This window comes from Patella vulgata, chromosome 5 (genome assembly GCF_932274485.2).
Source record: "Patella vulgata chromosome 5, xgPatVulg1.2, whole genome shotgun sequence".
Classification (NCBI taxonomy): domain Eukaryota; kingdom Metazoa; phylum Mollusca; class Gastropoda; family Patellidae; genus Patella; species Patella vulgata.
Window position 1 is genome coordinate 3593208 of NC_065883.2, and position 26092 is coordinate 3619299.

Below are 26092 nucleotides of genomic sequence, written 5' to 3' on the forward strand. Positions count from 1 at the left end.
AAGATCATTATAAACAAATCTCATTCCGAGTTTGCAAACCTTAATTGTGGAGTGCCTCAAGGATCTGTTCTTGGACCGGTATTGTTTATACTGTACACACGATGTCTGGGGGATGTTATAGACCAGTTTGATATAAGCCATTTCTCCTACGCTGATGATACACAGTTAATCAGTAAGTTTAAACAAGACAATGCTCATGATTCCTTTGAAAATACCACTCGCTGCTCCAAAGCTGTTAAATCCTGGATGAATAATAATAAATTGAAGTTAAACGATGAAAAAACAGAAGCAATACTTGTTGGAACACCACAGCGTCTCGCATCAACTCCTGATTCTCGTCTTGTAATTTGCGACTCTAGTATTGAATTTGCAACAAGGGTTAAAAATCTAGGTGTTATATTTGATCCGTCTTTAACAATGGAAAAACAGGTTGATCAGTTATGCCGTGTTTGTAATTTTCATCTCCGTAGTATAGGAAACATTCGTCATCTATTGACTACTGCTGCTTGTCATCTTTTGGTGCGGTCTCTAATTTTTTCAAGATTGGACTATTGTAATAGTGCCTTGGCTGGAATATCTCAACATTTATTAAAGCGACTTCAAATAATTCAGAACAACTGTGCCAGAATCATCACAAGAACAGCAAAACGTCAACATATAACATCTGTCCTTAAATCGCTTCACTGGTTACCAATAGAGGCTCGTATAAACTTTAAAATCTTAACACTGGTCTACAAGTCTCAGCATGATTCAGCTCCATCCTATATCACAGATCTTATGCAGCCTTATGTACCAAACCGACCACTCCGTTCACAGAATAATCTATCACTTGTTGTACCTTCAACTAAATTAAAATCTTTTGGTGATAAAGCCTTCAGTGTATATGGTCCACGACTATGGAATGACTTACCTGACAAAATAAAGTGTTCAGAAACAGTTGCTCAATTTCGATCTAGACTTAAGACGCATATGTTCACGATGTATTATCCACAGAAGCCATTAACTTACAGCGCTTAGAGCATGCTCATGGATGGATTAAGCGCTATATAAATGTACATTATTATTATTATTATGAAGGCGGGTCTATCATGCAGTGTGCTATGTGGAAACATTTGACAGGGCAGTGGCGCTACAACCTAATCTTATGTCGAATTCCGACGTTCAATGTGTTAGTGCACACCAACGTGTACACGTGACCACGGGTTTTTTCGTTCCATCCGAACGACTAGACTGAAAAACCCAGGGGAGCTTTCTCGGCCAACCAGGTTAGCGAGCCAGCTGGACTCTAGTTTTTTGTTAAACTAATTGAAAAGATCTGGCTGTTCTCGCTATAATATTTCAAAAATAAATAATGCAAAATGAATATGTTGAAAATTTATTTCAAATTATTTTATTTTGAGCGAAATTATCAATGATTGTAGTTTTGACAAGACGTGTGCAGTGATCGTAACCACCGAACTGGTTATTCGAGTCTTAGCCTTGCTTCTCTATTTTTAAATTAAATCAATAAATGGTCGAATCGTTCTAATCTACTTAAAATCGGGGCCATCCAATTATGGTATCGAGATGGTATTCTGGGGTTGTCATGATAATAAATGTCTAATTAATAAATTATATATAACATTTAAGGCATGAAAAATACAGATTTAGCGTTTTACCCCCCGTACTTGGTAAAGGATATGTTTTACCCTTTTAACTTGATAAAATTGGTATGTTTACACCCCCCCCCCCTCCTGCTTAGTAAGTAGCGTACGTTTTATATTTGGTAAAAGTATGCGTTTACTTATTTTTTACCCCATGTACTTGGTAAAGGGTAGGCTATGTTTTAATGTGTATCTATTAATGCCAGAATTTTCATTTCCAATCGAAATTATTGGCCCTGCCTACTTAAAAATAGCTTGTTCACCAGAAAAACTGGAACGAAGGAGTCAAACGGTCCAGGACATAAGTCAAAGAAACCAGCCATCTAGAACGCGTAGTTTTTATTTTCTTCACTGATCTAATGAAAACATTTTCTTTGAATAATCCCCCCTTGATTGGTTGAACACACAATATGGCAACCAATGTCAAGAAATATCGGGTAAGCTCAGCTGCAAAAAAAAAAAAAAAATGATAAAAAAATATTATGGCTAAAAAAAAAAGGGGGGGGGGGTAAAAATCAGCGTAATTGTTTTCGGGTTAGTAGCCTCCTTTGTTTGTTTAATTTTAAGTTTACCCCTTGTTCATCCCGATCTACGTTGCCCGAATTGTTTTACGGTGCGCTCAGACCGACTATTTCAGCGCCAGTTTTAGGATGCTGTACATATTACTGTCCGAGACGTACCCTGGGTATTTAGTTAGTTATTTATTATTTTCATTTGACGGCTTGCCTTCATTTGACCGCATCTTGAATACAGCTGATCGAAGTTACTCAGTAACTGCAGTCTTTCTGGAATTCAGGTTGCCAATATTTAGAGACCATAGGGTGGTATTTCGGTTGGACCACATTTTAGTTGCTGTACTCACAGGTTAGAACAGCAGAAAAACGCGTTTGCGTGGCCGTCAAATTGCCTGTTTGAGACACCATGAACATCAGATACCCCCCCCCCCCCTCCGCATCCATCGGGCTTGTTGTTGTAACTAACGCCTATGCGAACAATTCCACTGCACAGCACATATTTGCCGGTAAAATCCCTTTTTGATCAGAAAGAACTCATTAACGCAAAAAAAAACAAAAAAAAAAAACGAAAAAAAAACCCCAAAATAAATCCCAACATTTTATTAGAGAGAGAGACAAATAGGGTTTAACGTCCACTCGACACAAACTAGGTCATTTCGGGACTAACGTATGGTTTAATTTTATTTCAATAACTCGCTTGCGCGTAGGGGTCTTTATAGCAGTGGGAGGAAACCGGAGGACCCGGAAAAAACCCGCGAGGTTGGACCGGCGACCCCACTCCTTGTCACATACAACCGGGGAATCGAAACAACGCCAGTTGACTCAATGGCAGACCTTATGATACAGCGTGCAGGTGCTAACCATTCGGTCATCCAACGCCAATGCGAGCAATTCCACTGCACAACACATATTTATCGGTAAATCCCTGTTTGATAAGAACGAACTAAAAAAAAACCAACAAAAACAACAAAAACCTATTTTATTAGAGGACAAAATAAATTCATGTATCAATGCTAAGCCAAGGTATAACACGGGAGGGTTTATTAATAGCTTAATATACATTCAACATAAATCAAGAACCGAAGAATTCAATTTTCTGCCCGATATTTACAAATAGAAATGGAAAAAAATCAATGCTGCAATGAATTGTAGTGAAATTTCTAAAATACATACATACACCACACGAAACAATTCAAGAACGCAAATAACTCCAACCTGGTTTTATAATAATAGAGCTACCAGAAGCAGACGATTTTTTTTATGACATGTCACAGAACAATGATTTCTCCCGCACTCCGATTTTCATTCTTTCTTTTATTTCATTGGTTGAAAATAAATCCTTATTTAAAAACAAATTCCATTTGGAACCTAAAATATTTTTATAGTGATAAATAATATTTGTGTACCAGATATTGACAAAAAGAGGGTTTATTGATTCATACATAAATCTTTTAAAGTTTTTAGTCAACTTCCGCCCCGAGATTACATCCACCATTTTGTTGAAATTTTGCAGATCATGCCGAGATGAAATTGGTCTGTCTTTGTTGATAAATGTTCACTTAAATCTCCTTAAACGGGTCCTTTATAGAAAGAACTTTATAAGACTGTTGTATTTATCAAATTAGTAGACTCAAAATGGTGAAGAACACGAGTACAGATGTTGAAATGAAAGATGCGTCTAGCCCAGCGTCCACTGGCGCGGACGAACCAACAGAAACGAAAGAAGAAACCAAAAAGGATCCAGATTTGCTAACTTTAGAAGGTACTAAATTATTCAGTAATCGGTGTCTTTAGTTGAGTAGAAAATGTTAGATTGTTGTTTTATTGCTTCTATTTTAAAAAGCATAACTAATGTTAACGACGCAGTTTATTGACACTGAGATGTCAGATTCAGACTAAAAAGTTTGTGTTGCTGCCAAAAAAGTTATTTTTAGACCAGTTAATCAAGTGGTCAGCATGTTAATTACCTTCTATAGGTGGTAATAGTTTAGTTTAGAGGAGGTGCTAATTAGTGGTTAATCATTTCAATACTCAATCTAAACAAATCAAGGCAAGAGAGAACTGGCTACTGAAAAAGTACTGAGTCTGAAAAAAAGCCATGCATGGATTGGTGGTTGTTATATTTTATACCACTGAATACCAGTTAAATAAGAAAGTCAAATTGAAAGATGAGAATTTCTTGACATTTTTTTATTTGTTGTTTACTACAGATGTGAAATTCCCTACCAGAACAAATCAACCCCAGGGAGTAGGCCTACAGTAATCAAAAAATTTGTTTTCAATTCATCATCAATGCATAAACTTTCATCTTGTATAGTACTCTCTAATGACGAATGTATGTCTGTGTGCACTTATAAGAACCCTTTTCATTTGGAACTCTTATCTATGAAAGGAGCCACGGTAGCTAAGTGGGTAAGACCCTGGCTCGCTAGCCTGGAGGTCGGGTGTTTGATTCCTGCATGGGCCGAGAAAGTTCATCAAGATTTCCCGACGTGGTTTCCCCCTTGTTAGTGGTGCAGGACGGAGGGCCTGACAAGGAAAGCGCTGTCTAGTCCTTCGGATGGGACGAAACATCGAGGTCCCACGTAAACATTGGCATGCAAACTGTATTCATTAGACTGATTGATGCAAATAAAAAACACAATAAAACTAAACCACATTCCATTTCATTTTAAATTTTACAGATATCAAAGAACAAATTCGACATATCGAAAAGGCTGTGGCTACAAAGGAACCTAGGTTTATGTCCAGGGTGATTCGTGGTCTTGTTTCAGTCCGCAGAAAATTATCATCAAATATTTTACGTAAATTAATTCATGGATACTACACAGCAGCATCACAACAAAAAGAGGATCTCACACCATTTTTAACAGAGGTAAATTTAAAAAGGGTTACAAGAGAACAAATCTTTATGGCAATTAGTGTTTGGTATACTGGAGTACTGTTTCAGATTGTGGATGCAACTTTACATGTGGTTTATGCAAAAGGGCAATGGACTATATTTTATACTGGTCATACCCCGGACATATTCTGGCTTTATGCAGTGGATACCTCATGGGTTTTCCAACCTTGTGGGTTTTCTCCGGTTTCCTCCCACTGCTAAAGACCCCTATGCGCAAGCACATTCTTGAAATGAAATTGAACCATATGTTAGTCCCGAAATTATCTAGCTTGTGTCAAGTGTTAATCAATCTCTCTCTCTCTCTCTCTCTCTCAGTGGCTTTCCTGTACTAATACTATATTTATCTTAGACATATAATAATAATAATAACGAAATTTATATTGCTCAACAATTCATCCCACTTGGGGATGCTCAGCTCTAAGCAAATGAAGGTGTTCACATCAGTTAAATATAGTGCCTAAACAGCCAGGTTTTCACACTTGATTTGAAGATAGACAATCAGTCGTTGTTTTTTGTATTTTAGAGGAGAGCCGAAAAAAGCTCCCCTTAATGAACAAATTGAAAAAATCGCTCCCCTAAAAAAGCTCTCCCAGTTTCGATAAGAAGAGTGATTTAGAAATTAAGGAGAATGATCTGATATTAAGGAGTGTGATTAGTTGTTTGTATGGGAAATGGTTCTGAAGATCAATAACTGCGTGTAAGGGTCATTCTTTGTTACGTGTACATATAAATGATAATTAAATAAACATCGTCTGCTAAATAGCACTCGTGTAGTCGTACAGTCAAGTCAAACTTCTACTGTCGTCTATAACTACAGTACATACGGTATTCCAAGAGAAATACTTGTCGACATTTCTAAATATATATTTAGCTTGTATAAATTTTGTTTAAAAACATAACCCCTATTCAAAATATAATCATAAATGCTTGAAAATTCCATTAAAATATAATCTATTTTTTCCGGAATTATTCTCATTGGAAATTTTCATGTGCCCTCTCTCGTAATTTCTCACGTCTCGCGAGAGTTGTACTTTTCATTTCAGTTAAATTAACCAATGATGCACAGTCGCCATCTATTTTTAGCAACATATTCATCGGAATTTTATTACCCTGTGCGATCACATTATACTAATCGAATACACCAAATAAATGTTCACAATGACAGCATGGTGACGCTCGGAATGTGAGTCTTTCACACTCTTTTGAAAAAACCCAAATATATACATGTCCATGATTTACAAATATGGAGAGCGATTTTCAATTTTAAGGCGAGGGAGAAAAACCTCCCCTCAGTCGACATTCGGGTGCTCGACAGGCGCTCGAGAGCGATCACACACCTCAAAAAACAATGACTGGACAATGTTTCACATTTTTGAATGGAAGGTGGCAGCGAATTCCATAGAATTGATGCATTATACTGAAAAGTCCTTGAACCAAATCTCTTCATCTTATAAACCAGTACATTGAACAATAATTTATTCTCGCATTTCAGTGACCTTTTTGGTTGGTAGTGTGTCAAGAGATTCTGAAGATATCTTGGTGCTGTTTTATTTAATACTTTGTATGTCAGAGTTAAAATTTTAAAATGGCATATAGTGAAATTATATCTACAGTTTCGGCCCTTGTCATGTACATGTATGTGTAGCCAACAACATATATCATTTGATCATCTGCTTGGAATCAATATGTATTGTTCTAATTAGTGACCATTCATTAGCCAGGATGAAACAGAAAAATAGGTCATTAAACCCCCATTTCATTTCATTTCAAATTACATGTAGTTAAAGATACATTACATGTATGTAAGATTTAGATAAAGAGCTAGCCATTCTTGCTATAATACTAATAATAGTTAGAAAAAAGATAATGTAAAATGAATAATTTGAAAATTTCATTCAAATTACTCTATTGCGAGGGAAGATATTAGCCTTTGAAGGTTTGACAAGACGTGTGCAATAATTTCAACCATCGTACTTGTTGTTCGAAACTAAATCTCGCTCCTCCATTTTTAGCTTAAATCAAAATATGGCTGAACCGTTCTAATCTATTTAATATCGGAGAAATCCGATGCCATCGAGAGTTGATTATGGCCTGGATAAGTTAATTAATGTCTAATTAATAATTTAGAAAACATTTCAGGCCTAAAGAAAGACCTGCAATAGGCATATTTAGCTCTTGCATAATGTATGTTTAAATGAAGAATGTTATTGTATTTCAACAATTTCCATTTTTTTCTTCTGTATACACTGTCCTTAGTTTCTTTATTACAGAATCTTGTGAACATTCTATAGGTAATGTCATCATATGGTCCACTAACGAAATATTTTCATTTTGACGGTTGATATCTATTTTTCAGCCTGGTACAGTAAATGGAATAGGAACACCATTTCGACCAAGATCCGGGAAAGCAGCAACCCTACCATTATTACCAGAATTAGAAATCTATTTTAATCTCTTGGTGGTCATATATCTCATAGATCAGAAAAAATATAAAGAGGTTTGTCTGTTAATTTATCATTTTAATTTGGTGGAATGGATTAAACGTGGTGTTGTCTCAATCTGATTAAAACACGCATCCTATTTATTTTAGTTCAAAATTTCGTTTTACTTGTCTTCACAACACTACACTGTAACCCAGGTATCATTTAATCTTGTGTATCTAGCACTAATTTCTTTCACATTCATTTATTATCAAATCTTTGTTTAAAAATTTGGAAAAACTGTTTAAAATCACCAAAAATCATCTAATTTGTACTTGTGTCCAGTTTAAAGCTGACCATTCAATTTTAATAATGAGTGTCCAATTAACAAGTATTTAATTTCTCGATCACTGTTAAAAAATAAACAACCCAATTGATTAATTTTTGAACAAGGGTCAGGAAATTAAATACTTGTAAATTGGACACTCATTATCAAAATTAATCAGTCAGCTTTAAACTGGACACAAGTACAAATTAGATGATTTTTGGTGATTTTAAACAATTTTTACGAATTTCTAAACAAAGATTTGATATTAACCGAATGTAAAAGAAATTAGTGCTAGATACACAAGATTAAATGATACCTGGGTTACAGTGCTAGGATCTGGAAGAGTTGTTATATAACCCATATTCTGCTTGGTGTGAGAGATTAGCCAAAAAAATGGTCTGTTACAACCCGTTCTTGACGTGCTCTGTGCGGTACTGTGGGTAAACGACTAGAAACGTCAACGCTGATTGATTAATCAATGTCTGACATCATAGGGCCATAAGTCGGTCTTTTGACCCCTGACGTGACCTATTGCTATAACTTGTCAGATCTTCATGTAGTGTAGGCCATCGAAAGTATAAAAAAACGAAACGAAATATATATCTGTATTTTAATCAGATTGGGTGTTGTCTAGGCTATAACTACTCAGCAGAGATTTAAACGAAACGTACAACAAAATTGTACATTTTCAAAATATATCGGGAGCCTTATTCAGGATAACATAAACTGAAATATTTCAAATATATGCAGCCTTTTCATTTGTTGAGATTTAACATCCTAGTACAAACTGTAACTCTTCGCCAATATCAGTGATGCAAGATGGATTTTGGGATTGCGCGGGAGACATTAGTCTTAATGTTTGATTATTACTAATATACTTTTACATGTCTATTATATGTTGTAAAAGCGCCATAGAGCAGCTTTTTCCAGCTGGATTCTGGCGCTATATAAGTTTAATAAATTATTATTAATTTTACACCGTGGCTATTCTTACGACGAGACGTAAGAATTATTGATGGACTATTCTTATGACAGGGTTGAAGTTCCGGTTCCGGTAGCGCATGAGCAAGTTACAAAATTTTGGACTTGGCAAGAGGGAATGTCATAAGAATAGGCAATGTTTTATCTTTACGACAGATCCTCATAGGAATAGGAGACAGGCTATTTTTACGACGACTACTTTGTCTGACACCAGAAGGGGTCATCTCGGGACCGTAATTATAATATATATATATGATATATATAAATTCAGTTTTAATATCTTAAATTATTATTTTAAAGAAAGCTCACATAACATAGCTTAAATAAGAGAAGCACACAGCGAAAAGCTCCAGAAGATAAAAGTATTATGCTTTCGGAAAAAAATAAATCATTTTAATAGAGTAAAATGGGCCTTATCAAAGAATAAGGGGCATACAGTCACTTTGACATTTAAAAGTGCCCCATTTTAAGTTTTATGGAAATTACTTTTCAAATCTAAGAATCAGAACATTTGAGTATTTGCTGGATTAGATTCAAAGTTAATAAAAAACTTTTAAAAATCTACAATAGTTTACAGCCTAGACTACTTCTTAAAATGTCGTAAGAATGGGAAACCGGCTTTTTTTTATGACGATCTCGTAAAAATAAAGCATTGCCTATTCTTACGACATCCTCTCTTTCAAACTGCAAAATAGTACAAGTCCAACATTGTGTAACTTGCGCATGTGCTGCCAGAACTTCCACCATGTCGTAAGAATTGTCCATCAATAATTCTTACGCCTCGTTGTGTAAACGTTCTATCAGCTAATAAATAAGATAGTAATTAATGTTTATGTGTATTTAAGGGTGTAAAATAAGATAGTATTTTATATTTATGTGTGTATATTTTAGGCTGTGAAATGTTCTGGTCAGTTAGTTAATAAGATTGGGTTATTAAACCGTAGAACATTAGATATGCTAGCTGCTAAATGTTACTATTATCATTCACGGGCATACGAACTTACCAACAATCTGGAAGTTATCAGAGGGTAGGTAATTTAAATATTCTACTATATATACACAGTATATTTCATCGGTGTTCAGCATTCGCGCTGTATCATAAAGTCTGTCATTGAGTCGACTGGCGTGGTTTCGAATCCCTGGTTGTACGTGGCAAGGAGTAGGGTGGCCTGTCCAACCTCGTGGGTTTTCTCTGGGTACTCCGGTTTCTTCCCACTGCTAAAGACCCCTACGCGCAAGCGAATTATGTAAATAAAATTAAACCATATGTTAGTCCCGAAATGACCTAGTTTTTGTCGAGTGGACGTTAAACCCCATTTCTTTCTCTTTCTCAGCATAAGCTTTAGATCATAAGGTCTGTCATTTAGTCGAAGTGGCATGGTTTCGATCCCACCCTGGTACCTGACAAGGGTAAGAGTCTCCGGATTAACATCGTGGTTTTTCTCCAGGTCCTCCGGTTTCCTTCCACTGCTAAAGATCCCTACTCACAAACAAATTATTGAAATAAAATTAAACTATATGTTAGTTCAGAAATGACCTAGTTTGTGTTGAGATGATGTTACCCCATTTCTCTTTCATCCATGGGGGGGGGGATCACGGTGGCTAAGTGGGTAAGATGCTGCCTCGCTAGCCTTCAGGTCGGGTGTTTGATCCCTTCATTGGCCTAGAAAGTTCATCAGATTTTCCGGCATGGTTCTCCTATGTCAGTGATGCAGGACGGAGGGGCTGACGAGGACAGCTGTCTAGTCGTTCGGATGGGACGAAAAACCGAGGTCCCGTGTGCACGTACAAGATCCCTTGACAGTTGGAGTGGTTTCGATTCCCGGGTTGTATACGTGACAAGGAGTAGGGTTGCCTGTCAAACCTCGTGGGTTTTCTCCAGGTCCTCCACTTTCCTCCCACTGCTAAAGACCCCTATATGCAAGCGAATTATGGAAATAAAATTGAACCATATGTTAGTCCCGAAATGACTCTCTCTCATTCATTTTAAAACTTCTTTTACTTCAGATTTTTACACGCGAGACTGAGAACCGCAACATTAAGAAGTGATTTTGAAGGTCAAGCTACATTAATTAACCTGTTATTGAGAAATTATCTACATTATAATCTGTATGAACAAGCTGATAAACTTATCTCTAAATCTACCTTTCCGGAAAGTTCTTCAAATAATGAGTGGGCTAGATATCTATATTATTTAGGTAAGTCAATCAGGGTCTACTGTCAACCTCACTCAGCAATCCTCCCCAGATTCCAGTACCCTACATCTGGCCTCGGCTGTATGATGAAATCCACCATTGAAACTACTTTCGAGTTCCCGGATTAAAAATGGCGTTGCCCATGACGACGCCTTTGAACAATGTTTTATCATACAAAGATTTCAAACTCTGAAGCTGTTTTTCTCTCTCCGACGTGGTTTCCCCTTGTCAGTGATGCAGGACGGAGGGCCTGACAAGGACAGCTGTCTAGTCCTTTGGATGATACGAAAAACCGAGGTCCCGTGTATACATTGGAATGCATGTAAAAGATCCCTTGGCAGTTGGAATTCGATATAAGAGTAGGCGATAGTGCCGCTGCCCGGGCAAAATTTTCCTCATAGCACACTGTATGGCGTATGCCCGTCTTCATTAGCCCAGCATAGGAGCAGAACAGTAGGACGTTAAACCCCATTTCATTTCATTTCATCTGTTTTTCTCTCAGGTTTATCCGATTTTCTTTAGACAATGATAATTAACTTTGCACTGAAAATTCTACATACCCTTAGAACGACGCAATTGTGAGAACGTCTTTCTAAAAGCGGCAAGTTTACCTATTAAGTAAACCGGTGCGGCATCGCAATTGTATAGGCGTAGGTACATATCACTTACCGTCATACATCCGGGGCTAGATGTAGGGTACCGGAATCTGCTGAGGTTTGCCGAGTGCTGCCAACTCCTCAATTGAGGGCTAACGTAAATACTAATATTATGTAACGGACATTGCCCGAGTAGAGCAAGCTTTGCCGAGTGCTGCCAACTCCTCAATTGAGGGCTAACGTAAATACGGTGATTCTAATATTATGTAACAGAGATTGCCTGAGAAGAGCGAAACTAATGTGATTGTTGTTAAATATAAAACCTTCATAAGTTTCTCAAGTGATACAAATATTTTTTTTAAAATTCGTTAAGTTCAAATTGATTTTAAATTAGATCTAAGTTTTATAATTAATTTTGTTTTAAAAAAAAAAGTGTGAGAATTATTTTCATTGACGTCAAAAATATGTGATGTCATTGATCAGACACGTTTTGCCCAGTGTATTCGGTTCCGATCTGTCGGTGACAGTTTTAGTTACGTTCCTGTGTTATCAGAAAAGAGCCTTGCTCAAGCACCATGATTTGCGCGATGTTTTAGAGCTTCGCTTTATATTATGCTATTTGAACTGGTTTCTCAATAACTGGTCCTTAAGTGCTATTCATCATGCTGTTGTGGTTTTTGCGAGTGAGGACAGTGGGTAGTAGCGCGCGAGTGTGGAAGGTCTGTCATTGAATCAAGGTTTGTCATTGAGTCAACTGGTGTGGTTTCGATTCCCCGGTTGTACGTGACAAGGAGTAGGGTCGCCTGTCCAACCTCGTGGGTTTCTCCCGGTCTTCCGGTCTCCTCCCACTGCTAAAGACCCCTATGCACAAGTGAATTATTGAAATAAGATTGAACCATGTATTAGTCCCGAAATGACCTGGTTTGCGTTGAGTGAACGTTAAACCCCATTTCTATCTCTATAGTGTATTTATCTACCCAGTTACTAAATATCACTACAAGAATAAAAGTATTATGATTTGAAATTTATAGCCTCTGGAAATCTGAAAATGCACTAATAATGATAAAACAGTTAAAGATACATTATGTAAGATTTAGATAAAGAGCTAGTCATTCTTGCTATAATAGTTCGAACATAGATAATTTAAAATGATTAAATTGAAAATTTCATTCAAATTACTCTATTGCGAGCGAAGATATTAGCCTTTGAAGGTTTGACAAGACGTGTGCAATAATTTCAACCACCATACTGGTTGTTCAGAGCTAAATCTCCTCCTCCATTTTTACCTTAAATCAAAATATGGCTGAACTGTTCTAATCTATTTAATATCCGAGAAATCAGATGCCATCGAGAGTTGATTATGGCCTGGATAAGTTAATTAATGTCTCATTAATAATTTAGAAACATTTCAGGCCTAAAGAAAGACCTGCAATAGGCAGATTTAGCTCTTGCAAAATATATGTTTAATTTGGATATTCGAAGTGCATTTAAATAATGAATTAGAATATTTAATTTGACCACTAACAAGAGTTTAAACTAGTCTTCTCTCTACCTCTTGTTGACAAGAGTTTAAACTGCTATGCTCTCTACCTGTTCTTGAGAGGGATGTTTTCCCTAAACTAAATGAACTCATCAATTGAACAGATGTTTTGGGTTGCACCAAATATATTTGAATTTTTTCACTGGTTGTTTTATATTGTTGACGAGTTATTGTATTTATTTTAGGACGTATAAAAGCTGCCCAGTTAGAATATTCCGAAGCCCACAAACATTTAGTCCAGGCATTAAGAAAAGCTCCACAGTACAGTGCTATTGGTTTTAAACAAACAGTAAGTAGGCTTTTTAAATGAAAACTTGTCTGATGGAATCAGTTAATTGTGTGGATACTAAATAGAAGGGGTTTGTTAACTGAATGGTCTAAGGCATGCACTTTAGATCATAAGTTCTGCAATGGAGTCGAGTGGCGTGTTTCGTCTGTCCATCCTCGTGGGTTTCTCCTTTTCCACCAGTTTCCTCCAACTGCTAAAGATCTCTATGCACAATCTAATTATTGAAATAAAATTGAACCAGATGTTAGTCCCATAATGACTATGAAACCAGTACAAAATCAATTAGAATGAATCTTCCATCCCAAACAATTTTACCATATCGTAATCGCCGTGCTACGACTTATGCATTGACAAGACTTCAATTATTGATGAAAATTATGGCTGATCATTAGCGCGGATATCATGGATGGATGAGCTTATTATTAAGAATTATGTTACAGGTACACAGTGGTGGCGCCAGGGGGGGGGGGCAAGGGGGGGCATTTGCCCCCCAATTAATCTGGTCTGCCCTCTGTTTGCCCCCCCAATAATTTTAGAAAATAAAAAAAGTATTTGTGATACGTTTCGGTTATCAATACCTTCTACGGTGAATAAATCCCACATCCCCATTCAGTCATAAACTTGCATGTTGTAGAGCATTTCCGACAGTCTATTTTTCAAAATTTTCTTGGTGAGGTCCCCAATGGACTCGCTACTTTGGCACTCACAAGGGGAATTCGTTGAGGTTCGCAAGTCCATTCGTATGACATTTTGTTCTCTAGTCGGATAAACTAGTGATCGGGCGACGAACGGTATCTGGGCAGATCTATTTATCTCGACGATCGGTGCCTGACAGAATACTTTAAGACAGCATTTCCAGCAGTCTATTTTTCAAAATTTTCTGGGGGAGGACTCCCTACTTTGACGCTCGTGAGTGGGCTTCGTCGTGATTCTTAAGTCCGGTCGTTTGACACTTTACCTCATCGATCAGTGCCTGAAATACCAGGCTGCATTTCCGGCAACCTGTTTTTCAAAATTTTCTGGGGGAGGCCCCCTACCCCTAGTTGAAGCTCGTGCCTTTGCCCCCTTAACCTTGGACTTTGCCCCAGGTTTGCCCCTCCAATCACCGACGGCTGGCGCCACCACTGCAGGTACATTGATTGGCTATAGTTGTAGAATTATTATATTACAGGTACAGCGATTGGCTATAGTTGTAGAATTATTATATTACAGGTACAGCGATTGGCTATAGTTGTAGAATTATTATTAGGTGATATTCCGGACCGACTCACGTTTAGACAAACCAACATGAAGAGAACATTAGCTCCGTATTTCCTACTTACGCAAGGTGAGTTAAATACTTGTCAACAATAATTCTACTGAAGCTGGACAGCAGACAAAGAACCGTGTCCAGGTGTTTGTTTGGTACAAAATCCCAATTTCGTTTCCAATTACCCAGATAAAAATGTAATAAACAGTAGTTGTATATAGCACGGAGATATCCTGGTGAATCATGTTACATGAACCCAACGCAAGACAACATCAGTCTCACAAAGGATTTGTTAATTTTCTTCAGATTACTATAGAGTTATCTCCCCTTGTTCAGTGACTGTTATGGCCAAAATAAAGTGACGATGAAACCTTTCTTTTGACTTATCAAAAGTTTATCACCCTAAGATCTTGTTCCTTTCGATATTGGCATGTATCGGACTGTAACATCTCTTGTAAAATGTGAGCGTATCCTGCCTGGCAGTCGCTGGTTAACTCCTTCACTGGAACTAGTTGATTGAATACAAAAAAAAAATTTAAGACCTGATACCTGCGTGGTGCTTTTCAGATTTCATCAAATAAGGGACATTAAATGATTCTAAACATTGTTCTAAGCATATTTGGTAGTTATATAGTTTGGGTGCCGTTATTGTGATTTGTTAATATGAATTTGATCAACCCCATAGTAGAAGAGGTGGGATACATTAACAGGAAAATTACTAGCCTTACCCAACCCACTGATGGATGATAAAGGTAGAATTACTAGCCTTACCCAACCCACTGATGGAAGATAAAGGTCAAATTGCTAGCCTTACCCAACCCACTGATGGACGATAATGGTAGAATTGCTAGCCTTACCCAACACACTGATGAACGATAAAGCCTATTTGGACTGGTTTTAATTCAGTATATATTTAATCACATAATTATACTATCTTTCAGCTGTTCGAGGTGGAAATTTAAACAAATTTAATTCTGTTTTGGCCAAATTTGGTTCTAAATTTCAAGCAGAAGATACGTATACATTGATCATCCGTTTACGACATAACGTTATTAAAACTGGTGTACGCATGATCAGTTTATCCTACTCTCGTATATCATTGGTTGATGTCGCCAATAAACTTGTCCTTGATAGTCCAGAAGATGCTGAATATATCGTAGCTAAGGTGAGTAAAATAATTCTTGATTTGTATCGTGGGGTGTAGTGAATCTAACACCTGATTAATGTTCCCTAGTCTTCCAAATTCCCGATCTGTCAGGCTCAACTGTTTATCAACCTTATTAACAGAGGCTAAAAATGAAAAAAACAGGCTCCAGCAGGTAGGGATTCCAATGAGGGTAATATCGCAGACCCACTCCCTCCATTAGTCGTGTTGAACTGTTTATAAGCCTTATTAACAGAGGCTACAAAAGAAAAGTAGTGTTGAATGTTCGTTTCCACTGAGAGTGATATCTCAACTCCTCCCCCCCCTCCATCAGTCGTGCAACTGTTTATGAGCTTGACTAACAATATATCCCATTTGCTTCATGGTATTATTATAAGTAAAGTTATCTATTACTTTGGAAAGCCTCTATTCATTTGTCGGGGGGGTTGGATGGCTGAATGGTTAGCGTGCACGCGCTGTATCATAAAGTCTGTCATTGAGTCGACTGGCATGGTTTCGAATTATTTAAATAAAATTAAACCATATGTTAGTCCGGAAATGACCTAGTTTGTGTCGAGTGGATGTTAAACCCCATTTCTCTCACTCTCTCTATTCATTTGTCTTGTCAGGATCATATGTAGAAGTTTCTTCTTAAATGCGATGTACACTTATCACATACAGATATGGGATTTAGTTAACACTAGTTAGCCCAACGACAGACCTAAAGGGCATGCGTTGAACCAGTACTTGTCTTTTGATAATTATAAATTTCTCAGTTAAATAAATTTATTGTTTGCATAGAAATAAACTTTATGCAGTGGCTTAGGATGTTGTTTTTATAAACTTATAGTTGTAATATTACAGGCTATATGTGATGGTGTGATCATGTTATATATATTATAATCATGTTGTATATTATATTACAGGCTATACGTGATGCTATATATTGCAGGCTATACTTGATTGTGTGATCATGTTATATATTATATTACAGGCTATATGTGATGGTGTGATCATGTTATATATTATATTACAGGCTATACGTGATGGTGTGATCATGTTATATATTATATTACAGGCTATACGTGATGGTGTGATCATGTTATATATTATATTACAGGCTATACGTGATGGTGTGATCATGTTATATATTATATTACAGGCTATATGTGATGGTGTGATCATGTTATATATTATATTACAGGCTATATGTGATGGTGTGATCATGTTATATATTATATTACAGGCTATATGTGATGGTGTGATCATGTTATATATTATATTACAGGCTATACGTGATTGTGTGATCATGTTATATATTATATTACAGGCTATACGTGATGGTGTGATCATGTTATATATTATATTACAGGCTATACGTGATTGTGTGATCATGTTATATATTATTATATTACAGGCTATACGTGATCATGTTATATATATATTATATTACAGGCTATACGTGATGGTGTGATCATGTTATATATTATATTACAGGCTATACGTGATGGTGTGATCATGTTATATATTATATTACAGGCTATACGTGATGGTGTGATCATGTTATATATTATATTACAGGCTATATGTGATGGTGTGATCATGTTATATATTATATTACAGGCTATATGTGATGGTGTGATCATGTTATATATTATATTACAGGCTATATGTGATGGTGTGATCATGTTATATATTATATTACAGGCTATATTTGATGGTGTGATCATGTTATATATTATATTACAGGCTATACGTGATGGTGTGATCATGTTATATATTATATTACAGGCTATATGTGATGGTGTGATCATGTTATATATTATATTACAGGCTATACGTGATTGTGTGATCATGTTATATATTATATTACAGGCTATACGTGATGGTGTGATCATGTTATATATTATATTACAGGCTATACGTGATTGTGTGATCATGTTATATATTATTATATTACAGGCTATACGTGATCATGTTATATATATATTATATTACAGGCTATACGTGATGGTGTGATAGAAGCTAGAATAGATCATGAGAAGGGTTATGTACAATCTAAAGAAACTAGTGATATCTATACTACAAAAGAACCAATGTCTGCCTTCCATCAAAGAATTAGTTTTTGTTTGGGAATTCACAATCATTCAGTTAAGGTATGTAAACGTAGATATTTTACTGTTTAATATAAAATATAGAGCTGTCGTATTGATATAGAGCCGCTATATTAATATAGAATCACCATATTGATATACAGTCCCCATATTGATATATGGCTGCCATATTGATATATGGCTGCCATATTGATATGGAGCCGCTATATTAATATAGAATCGCCATATTGATATACAGTCACCATGTTAATATACAGCCGCCATATTGATATACAGCTGCCATATTGATATATAGAGATGCCATATTGATATATGGCTGCCACGTTGATATAGAGCTGCCATATTGATATACCCATGTGGTATACAGCCGCCATATTGATATAGCCATGTGGTATTGTGAAGGAAGATAAGTGGACAAGCACTAACATTGTCTGATAACATGAGAAGAACAATAGGTACTCTGAGATAACATTCAGAATTTGAGTTACGATTGTATGATTATATTTTATTTCTTGGTAAATTTAACTATTTTAGTTGAGCAGTAAGTGCACAACTGTTGACTAGATTGTCTTCACTTTGAATCTGGGGGAAGAATCTCTGAATTTTTCAAGCCCGCTTCCAACTTGTCAGAGTGAGCGACTGTAAGACTCACAAGTAAAGCGTCACCTATGTACACATTGATGTACCGGGACTTTCCAAGAGATGCTGTGGGGGGGGGGGTTTGGATGGCTGAATGGTTAGCGTGCGCGCGCTGTATCGTAAAGTCTGCCATTGAGTCGACTGGCGTGGTTTCGAATCCCCTGTTGTACATGACAAGGAGTAGGGTCGCCTGTCCAACCTCGTGGGTTTTCTCTGGGTCCTCCAGTTTCCTCCCACTGCTAAAGACCCCTACGCGCAAGTGAATTATGTTCATAAAATTAAACCATATGTTAGTCCCAAAATGACATAGTTTGTGTCGAGTGGACGTTAAACCCCATTTCTCTCTCTCTCTCTCTCTCTCTCCAAGAAATGCTAGTAATAACTCTGCGTAGACTATGCTCTTCAAATTTACAGAGTGATTGAATACTCAAGCAAAAAATAATTTAATCAGAAATAATGGAATATATCGCAATAAAAAAGCTGTAAACAATTTTTATGCCCAAATTTTGATCCATTATTGTGAACATGGCGTGACCTCCTTTTGATTCTCTTGACTGATTTAGTAATTCTCGCGCCACTGGTTGTTAATAAAAATGCTTTGAGACGTGTACTTCCAGGCCGTTTTCAAGTGGACATCCTTTGTCCTTTATATTGTTTGTCAGTGTTAATCACCTTTATAATCAGTGATTCCGTTGTTTTTGCAGGCGATGAGATTTCCACCAAAATCGTATAATAAAGATTTGGAATCAGCAGAGGTATGTTGAATCATGTTTCATTGTTGAAGCTAATACTATGCATGCTTTATAATGGTAGTTAATAGCAACGCATGTGGTGCATGTATTATGATGGTAGTTAAAAGTGAGGGTAGTTTGGGTAAAATCCAGCCATGCCTTGACTGAGTTTGATGAGCAATTTTTGCCAAGTTTAAGTAGAGATGAACAATTTGACTGGATGAGATTTTGGAACACGAGAATTTTGAAGTGATCCAAGTGCTAAAGGGTCCTGTACATTAGATGATAAAAAAACTGAGGATGAGAGAACCACTTTTAACTCAGTGAATATCTCACTTAACCATAGTTTCAATTCCCCGCTTATACGTGACAAGGTGTTGGGTTGCCTGCCCAACCTCTTGGGTTTTATACAGATCATCCAGTTTTCTCCCACTGTTAACGTTTGTGTCAAGTGGATGTCAAACCCCATTTCTATCTCTCTCTCTCCATCCCCTTTCTCTCCCATGTTAGATTCTAATAAATGAACAAATCCCTTGACAGTTGGAATTCGATATAAGAGTAGGCAGTAGTGCCGCTGTCCGAGCAAAATTTCCCTCATAGCATACTGTATGGCGTATGCCCGTCTTCATTAGCTCAATCGGAGTAGAACAGTAGGAAGTTAAACCCCATTTCATTTTCATTGGGATAAACAGAGTTATCTCCCTTGATGTGTTATTTTCTGTGTCCGATATCAACAGTCCACAGTTATGAAGATAAATATTGTGACATTTATGAAAGTTATTACACATCATTGATATAAGATAAATTTTGGAAAATATAGTAATCTGATAGATTTATGGTTTCTATGTCTTGGATTGGAAATTTGCTTTGGAATTAAGTCTTCCATATTTCTTCAGATCAAAATGGATACTTAATCAACCATTCATTCAGTTCTGAAAGATTGGGTCACACCCATCTTTTGTGAAGACCAGTGATGGGATTTCGCCCGTATGTCCAACACTATTTTCAAAACGTCCGAAATTCTCCGACCATGAATATGCCCAATTGGACATCAAGGTATGGTGAACAATATTAAAAATTCCAAAATTAATATAGTGTACTGATTGTATAACTACCACTCAACCCGATTATCGTAAATAATAGGCTGGATTGATTAGGTAATTAAGTGAACAACGTATTTATAGTGTTATACCGTCTATACACCTACCTTGATTAACTACTTAATCTGCCATGATTGACTGACTTAATCCTCTATCAGACAATTCATAATCCAATCCGGAACAAAAGTCATTGCTTCTGCTTTGTCGGACTATGTATCATTCTAATTAGAGTGATTATAAACGTAATCTACGCGTTTACCATGTGGTTTCTCCTTTGTCGGACATTTTAATCACCGACACCATGTATAAACTAGTCGTAAGAATATATAACACCCTAAATCAATGGACAGTCATTTTTTCTGTTATATCTTTTATATCTTTAAAGACTCCATAGAAATTCTCATCCACAGCGGCACTTCCCACAATTTCGATTGCCGCACGATAATTGCTTAACACTAAGAAGCTATGTGCTATGAGTCACGTACGTTAAAGTTAGCCATGCCTTTTTAACGAGTGATTTAAACATCAATGTAATTTTAAAATACCATTTTACGAAAATGTTTTGACATCACAAGTATTATTATTTCGAACGCCTTTCTTTCGTTTGCTGTCGTATAAACCAAGACCTGTAATTTTAAAGGAATATTACCGTTGTGAATTTGATGCCGAAGCAGGATCGGCAAGCTTTCATTCAATGTATTATGAAAATACTTAATTTTGTAGGAATGTTACTAACATAAATTTAAATACCGTACAGGAATAAAATAAGAAAAATAGCGAGGTTCACATATTTTTATTATGTATGGGGTTTTAATATTTTGCGACAAGTCAATGTAGAAACCACGAGGTAAAGACGTAGATTAAAATAAATTATAATCACTCTTATTGGATTCATGAATAGTCCGACAAAGGCAAAACAATGACTTCTGTTTAAGATTAGATTGATGAATTGTCCGTCAAAGGATTAAGTCAGTCAATCATGGCAGATTAAGTAGTTAATCAAGGTAGGTGTATAGACGGTATAACACAATAAATACGTTGATCGCTTAATTACCTAATCTATCCAGCCTATTATTTACGATAATCGGATTGTGTGGTAGTTATACACTCAGTACACTATATTAATTTTGGAATTTTGAATATTATTCACCATATCTTGATGTCCGATTGGGCATATTCCTGGTCGGACAATTTTGGACGTTCGGAAAATAGCTTCGGACATGTCCGGAATATACAGGCGAAATCCCATCACTGCTCTATCATCCAGACACTTGCAGGTTACATACATTATTCTATAGTTAGGAACATCCAGCCACTTATCTCAGATTTTCAAATAGAATAAGACCGGTTCAGGATGTGTGAAATTAATTCAGTGTGAATTACTTGTGGTTTTGTATTGATCGAAAACAAAGAATAGAAGAAAGTACATAACAAAAGAAAAAATTATTTTTCCAAGGTGGTTTCTCCCTCTCAATGGTGCAGGACAGCTGTCTAGTCGTTCGGATGGGTAAAAAACCTGAGGTTTCGTGTACATATTGGCGTGCACGTAACAGATCCCTTGGCAGTTGGAATTCGATTTAAGAGTAGGCCATAGTGCTGCTGCGCGGGCAAAATTTCCCTCATAGCACACTGTATGGCGTATGCCCGTTTTTATTAGCCCAGTCTCATTAGCCCGGTCTGATCAAAACAGCAGGACGTTAAACCCACATTTCATTTCATTTACAAATTTTGTGTTGATTGAATTTTGTACAGACTTGTCAAATGAAAGTGTTATTGTTCAAGATTCAATGGCAATATTTTTGAAAAAAACAAAATTGTTGTGGGTGATAAAAGTATGCTTATTGAACAGACAGATGTATTAGGCAAATCTGGAAATACTGGTTTAAGTTTGTGTCGAGTGGACGTTAAACCCTCTCTTTCTCTCTCTGTTTCTCTCTCTGGGGGGTTGGGTGGTTGAATGGTTAGCGTGCGCGCTGTACCATAAAGTCTGTCATTGAGTCAACTGGCGTGGTTTCGATTCCTCGGTTGTACGTGACAAGTAGTAGGGTTGCCTGTCTAACCTCAGGGGTTTTCTCCTGGTCCTCCGGTTTCCTCTCACTGCTAAAGACCCCTACGCGCAAGAGTGAAGTTGAACCCTCTCTCTCTCTCCCTCTCTCTCTCCCTCTCAATGTCTATGACAGGTAACTCAATTCTTGCCTCAGTGATAGTTAAACAAAAGTAACCAAAATAACGGAAAATATATATCACAAGTACAAATGTAAGCCAAAAATAATATTTTTTAATCAGAAAACAATTTTATATGTTAAGAACAAAACATTACATTTTTTCTAATAAAAAGTGAAATGTTGATTTTTTATTCAAATACATCATTTTGTTTTGATCTAAATGTTAAACCAGTCCTTAACAAACAATACAATAATACTGGTCGTCATTACTTAATAGTCTATTATATCCAGTCACCTCACACAAACTTAAAAGAATAGTTGCGTAGATTTTATTTGTACGGAGTACTGAGTCAGATTAAAAACAAATGGTATTTGTCAACTCAGCTGTTGTTTTGTTGTCGTGACAATCTCCTCGACAAAGAAACTGTTGACATATATCGTTGACATTGGGAGTGTTGTGTTCTTTGTGGGGTGCCGAACGTCAGAGATGAATTTCACCTCCCCAACCCCCTGCACACGCATTCCTTCACACACCGCCCTCCCGTACGTTCCCACAAGAGCTGACACTATCGTGTTTGAAGTTCAACAAGTTATTTTCTCAACTGAAATTGGAAAGATCAATAGTAAATTTGTAATGGAGGGTTGCTGTATTTTGTCGTTAGCGTCGTCCTCTAAAGTCAACATGCCACAAACAATGATAAAATCGACTTGTTTGATCATGTGATTTTCTTCTTTAAATGACAGATCTGGATCAGCGATTTTTCAGACGATGCCTTGTTTTAAATTGCTTAATTGATTATTTAACATTTAAAATCAAAATATCAACTTCAGATAATTTTCTGGCTTGGATTCAGTCAGATTAAAAAGACAACCATCAAATGATTTTACCCAATAATTATATATGTGGCACTGGCTTGTTTGATGGCCGAATGGTTAGTGTGTGTGTGGGTTTATGTGAGGGGGTTTGGATGGCCGAATGGTTTGTGTGTGCGTGTTGTATCACAAGGTTAGTCATTGAGTCAAGTGCCGTGGTTTCGATTCCCCAGTTGTACATGACAATGATTAGTGTCTCCTGACTTAACATCGTGGTTTTTCTCCAGGTCCTCCTGTACGTGCGTGCTGTATCAAGACCTGTCATTGAGTCAACTGGTGTGGTTTTGATTCCCCGGTTGTACGTGACAAGGAGTGGGGTCGCCTGTCCAACCTCGTGTTTTTTTTTTTCGGGTCCTCCGGTTTCCTCCCACTGCTAAAGACCCCTACGCGCAAGCGAATCATTGAAATAAAATCAAACTATATGTTAGTCCCGAAATGACCTAGTTTGTGTCGAGTGGACGTTAAACCCCATTTCTCTCCCTACTCACAAGCGAATTATTGAAATAAGATTAAACCATGTGTTAGTCCTGAAATGACCTAGTCTGTGTGATGTTAAACCTCATTTCTCTCTCTCTCTTTTGTTTACATGTATGTCTGTAGTGGATGCTAAATGTTGAGAAACTTTATAGTCATTATATCTTTGTAAATACTGAACGAAATTGAACAATTTTCGTACTGATATTTCTTATAACGATTCATCTATCACAATATTATACTTTATAAAGTATTAAAAAATCTCTCATTTGACCATCATCGGCTTTTTAACCAATCATTTATCTTGTATATTTTAGGATCGGAGAGAAAGAGAGCAGCAGGAATTAGAAAGTGCCAAGGAAATCGCAGATGAGGACTTTGACAGTTTTCCCTAGGAATTTTGTTGTAATTTTTCTTTGATTTGTAAATAACAGTGATAAGTGATAAAATATCTAAAGAAAATTTTTATCATTTATTTTTTTGGGTTTAATTGTTAATATATTTTTTTGTCCTTCTTTTCTTCAAATATTTGAAAAAAATTTCGAACAGAAACAAAACAGAAAATCCAAATTAATTAATTATTTTATTTTATGTTTATTTAATTCATTTTCTTTTAAAGAAAAATTGTGCTAGAATTTGAATTTAAAAATCGGACAATTTTCTTGATATCACGATATATTATGAAACAGTGGAATAATGAACGTTTCTTGTGATATGACAAATATTTATCACTTTTGAAATTCTATATTTGGGCCTGTCTTCATTAGACTGTTTAATGCAGAACATGAGACTTTAAACTTCAGTGTAATTCATTTTATTGTCAAGATTTGTGGCATTATTTGTTTATAAATATTTCGCACTCGAAAAGACAGACCAGAAAGAATATATTTAAGTAAGGCCACAAAAAATTTGGTTTTCTGTTCTTTGGGAACACTTGTAAGAAATTACCGTTTTATTTCTTTGGGAAATGAACTTATTTAAAAAAAAACTAAAAATATTGGGTTGTGCTGATCAAAAGCTTTTATAGTTTCAATTTTTATGAATTGAAATTTCAAACAAAATGGATAATGATTTATCCAGACCCCAAACAACAGAGAATCGAACTAGTTGTGGCCTAAATTAAAGGAGATTGATAAATACAACAGTCTAAAGACAAAATAAAAAAAATAAAAAATTAGGAAATAACGGTGTAAGGCCTGTTTTCCTAGCTAATATTTTTGTCGGCGAAATTGTAAGTTTAATACAGATGTAATGGGACAGTTCCTATGTAACCGGCAAAAAGGTGCGCGGAAATGTCTCGAAATGGAAAACGGACCCTCGATAAGTAATTAAAGACCCATGTGAAATAAAAATGAGAAAATAATAGTGTAAGGCCAGTTTTATCAGTTTAATGCAAACGTAATGAAACCGTTTCTATGTATGTAACTGTTTCCAAGGTGTACGGAAATGTCTTGAAAATGGAAAACAGGCCTTAGATAAGAAATAAAAGACGGAGGAGAAATAAAATTGTGTAAGATAAGCTATAAAAGGAGTAAAAATATTATGTTTTGTTGACATGTTATATGTATATTATTCATAGCACGGCTTTCACTTCAAATACAATTTGTCGGACAATCGAATGTGATTTAAAGATACAGCATTAGAATCTACAGAAAAGTCTGGTGATGTGCACTTTAGATCAGAATGTCTGTCATTGGCCTTGTGCCAAAAACACCTAGGTGCAAACAGATTATTTAAATAAAATGTACTGTATGTTAGTCCCAATATGACCTAGTTTTTGTCAAGTGGATGTTAAACCCCATCAAAAAAAAATCTAATTATTCTTATTATAACAGTAAACTGCAAAAGGAATTACATATTGTAGATTTCTCCTTGTTAATCGGATATTGACTGGTTAATTTGACTATGCTGTCGGTCAGACAATGACTGGTTAAATTGACTATGCTGTTAGTCAGACAATAACTGGTTAAATTGGCTATGCTGTTAGTCAGATAATGACTGGTTAATTTGACTATGCTGTTAATCAGCCATCAGACATTGACTGGTAAAACTGTGTGAAGTAAAAGCCCTGTTTGATATGAGTCCTATGTGTTGGTATTTATATGTTGGTTTATATAAAACTTGTGTGGAAAAACATTATATAAAACATTACTTATATAATCGAAGAAATAAACACAACTTGTACCAACTTTAA

General features: G+C 36.2%; 1 protein-coding gene across 2 annotated transcripts; it reads left to right on the plus strand.

Moving 5' to 3' along the window:
• The first annotated feature begins 3640 nt into the window (after nucleotides 1-3640).
• Nucleotides 3641-26092, plus strand: LOC126821641 (26S proteasome non-ATPase regulatory subunit 3). 2 transcript variants are annotated; one of them, XM_056101203.1, is made up of 11 exons: nucleotides 3641-3920; nucleotides 4843-5033; nucleotides 7417-7557; nucleotides 9681-9817; nucleotides 10797-10987; nucleotides 13306-13409; nucleotides 14622-14736; nucleotides 15600-15823; nucleotides 17803-17958; nucleotides 19260-19310; nucleotides 24216-26092. In XM_056101203.1, the coding sequence occupies exons 1-11, from the start codon at nucleotides 3794-3796 to the stop codon at nucleotides 24291-24293; spliced, it is 1515 nt and encodes a 504-aa protein (XP_055957178.1). In that variant the 5' UTR covers nucleotides 3641-3793; the 3' UTR covers nucleotides 24294-26092. The 2 variants fall into 2 exon arrangements, with proteins under 2 accessions (XP_055957178.1, XP_055957179.1); XM_056101204.1 differs by lacking the exons at nucleotides 15600-15823; nucleotides 17803-17958; nucleotides 19260-19310; nucleotides 24216-26092 and having other exon boundaries at nucleotides 14581-14692.

Coding starts and splice junctions, on each gene's coding strand:
- LOC126821641 (XM_056101203.1), top strand. CDS start 3,794: ATGGTGAAGAACACGAGTACAGATGTTGAAATGAAAGATGCGTCTAGC. Junction 3,921..4,842: donor AGATTTGCTAACTTTAGAAG/GTACTAAATTAT, acceptor TAAATTTTACAG/ATATCAAAGAACAAATTCGA. Junction 9,818..10,796: donor AATCTGGAAGTTATCAGAGG/GTAGGTAATTTA, acceptor CTTTTACTTCAG/ATTTTTACACGCGAGACTGA.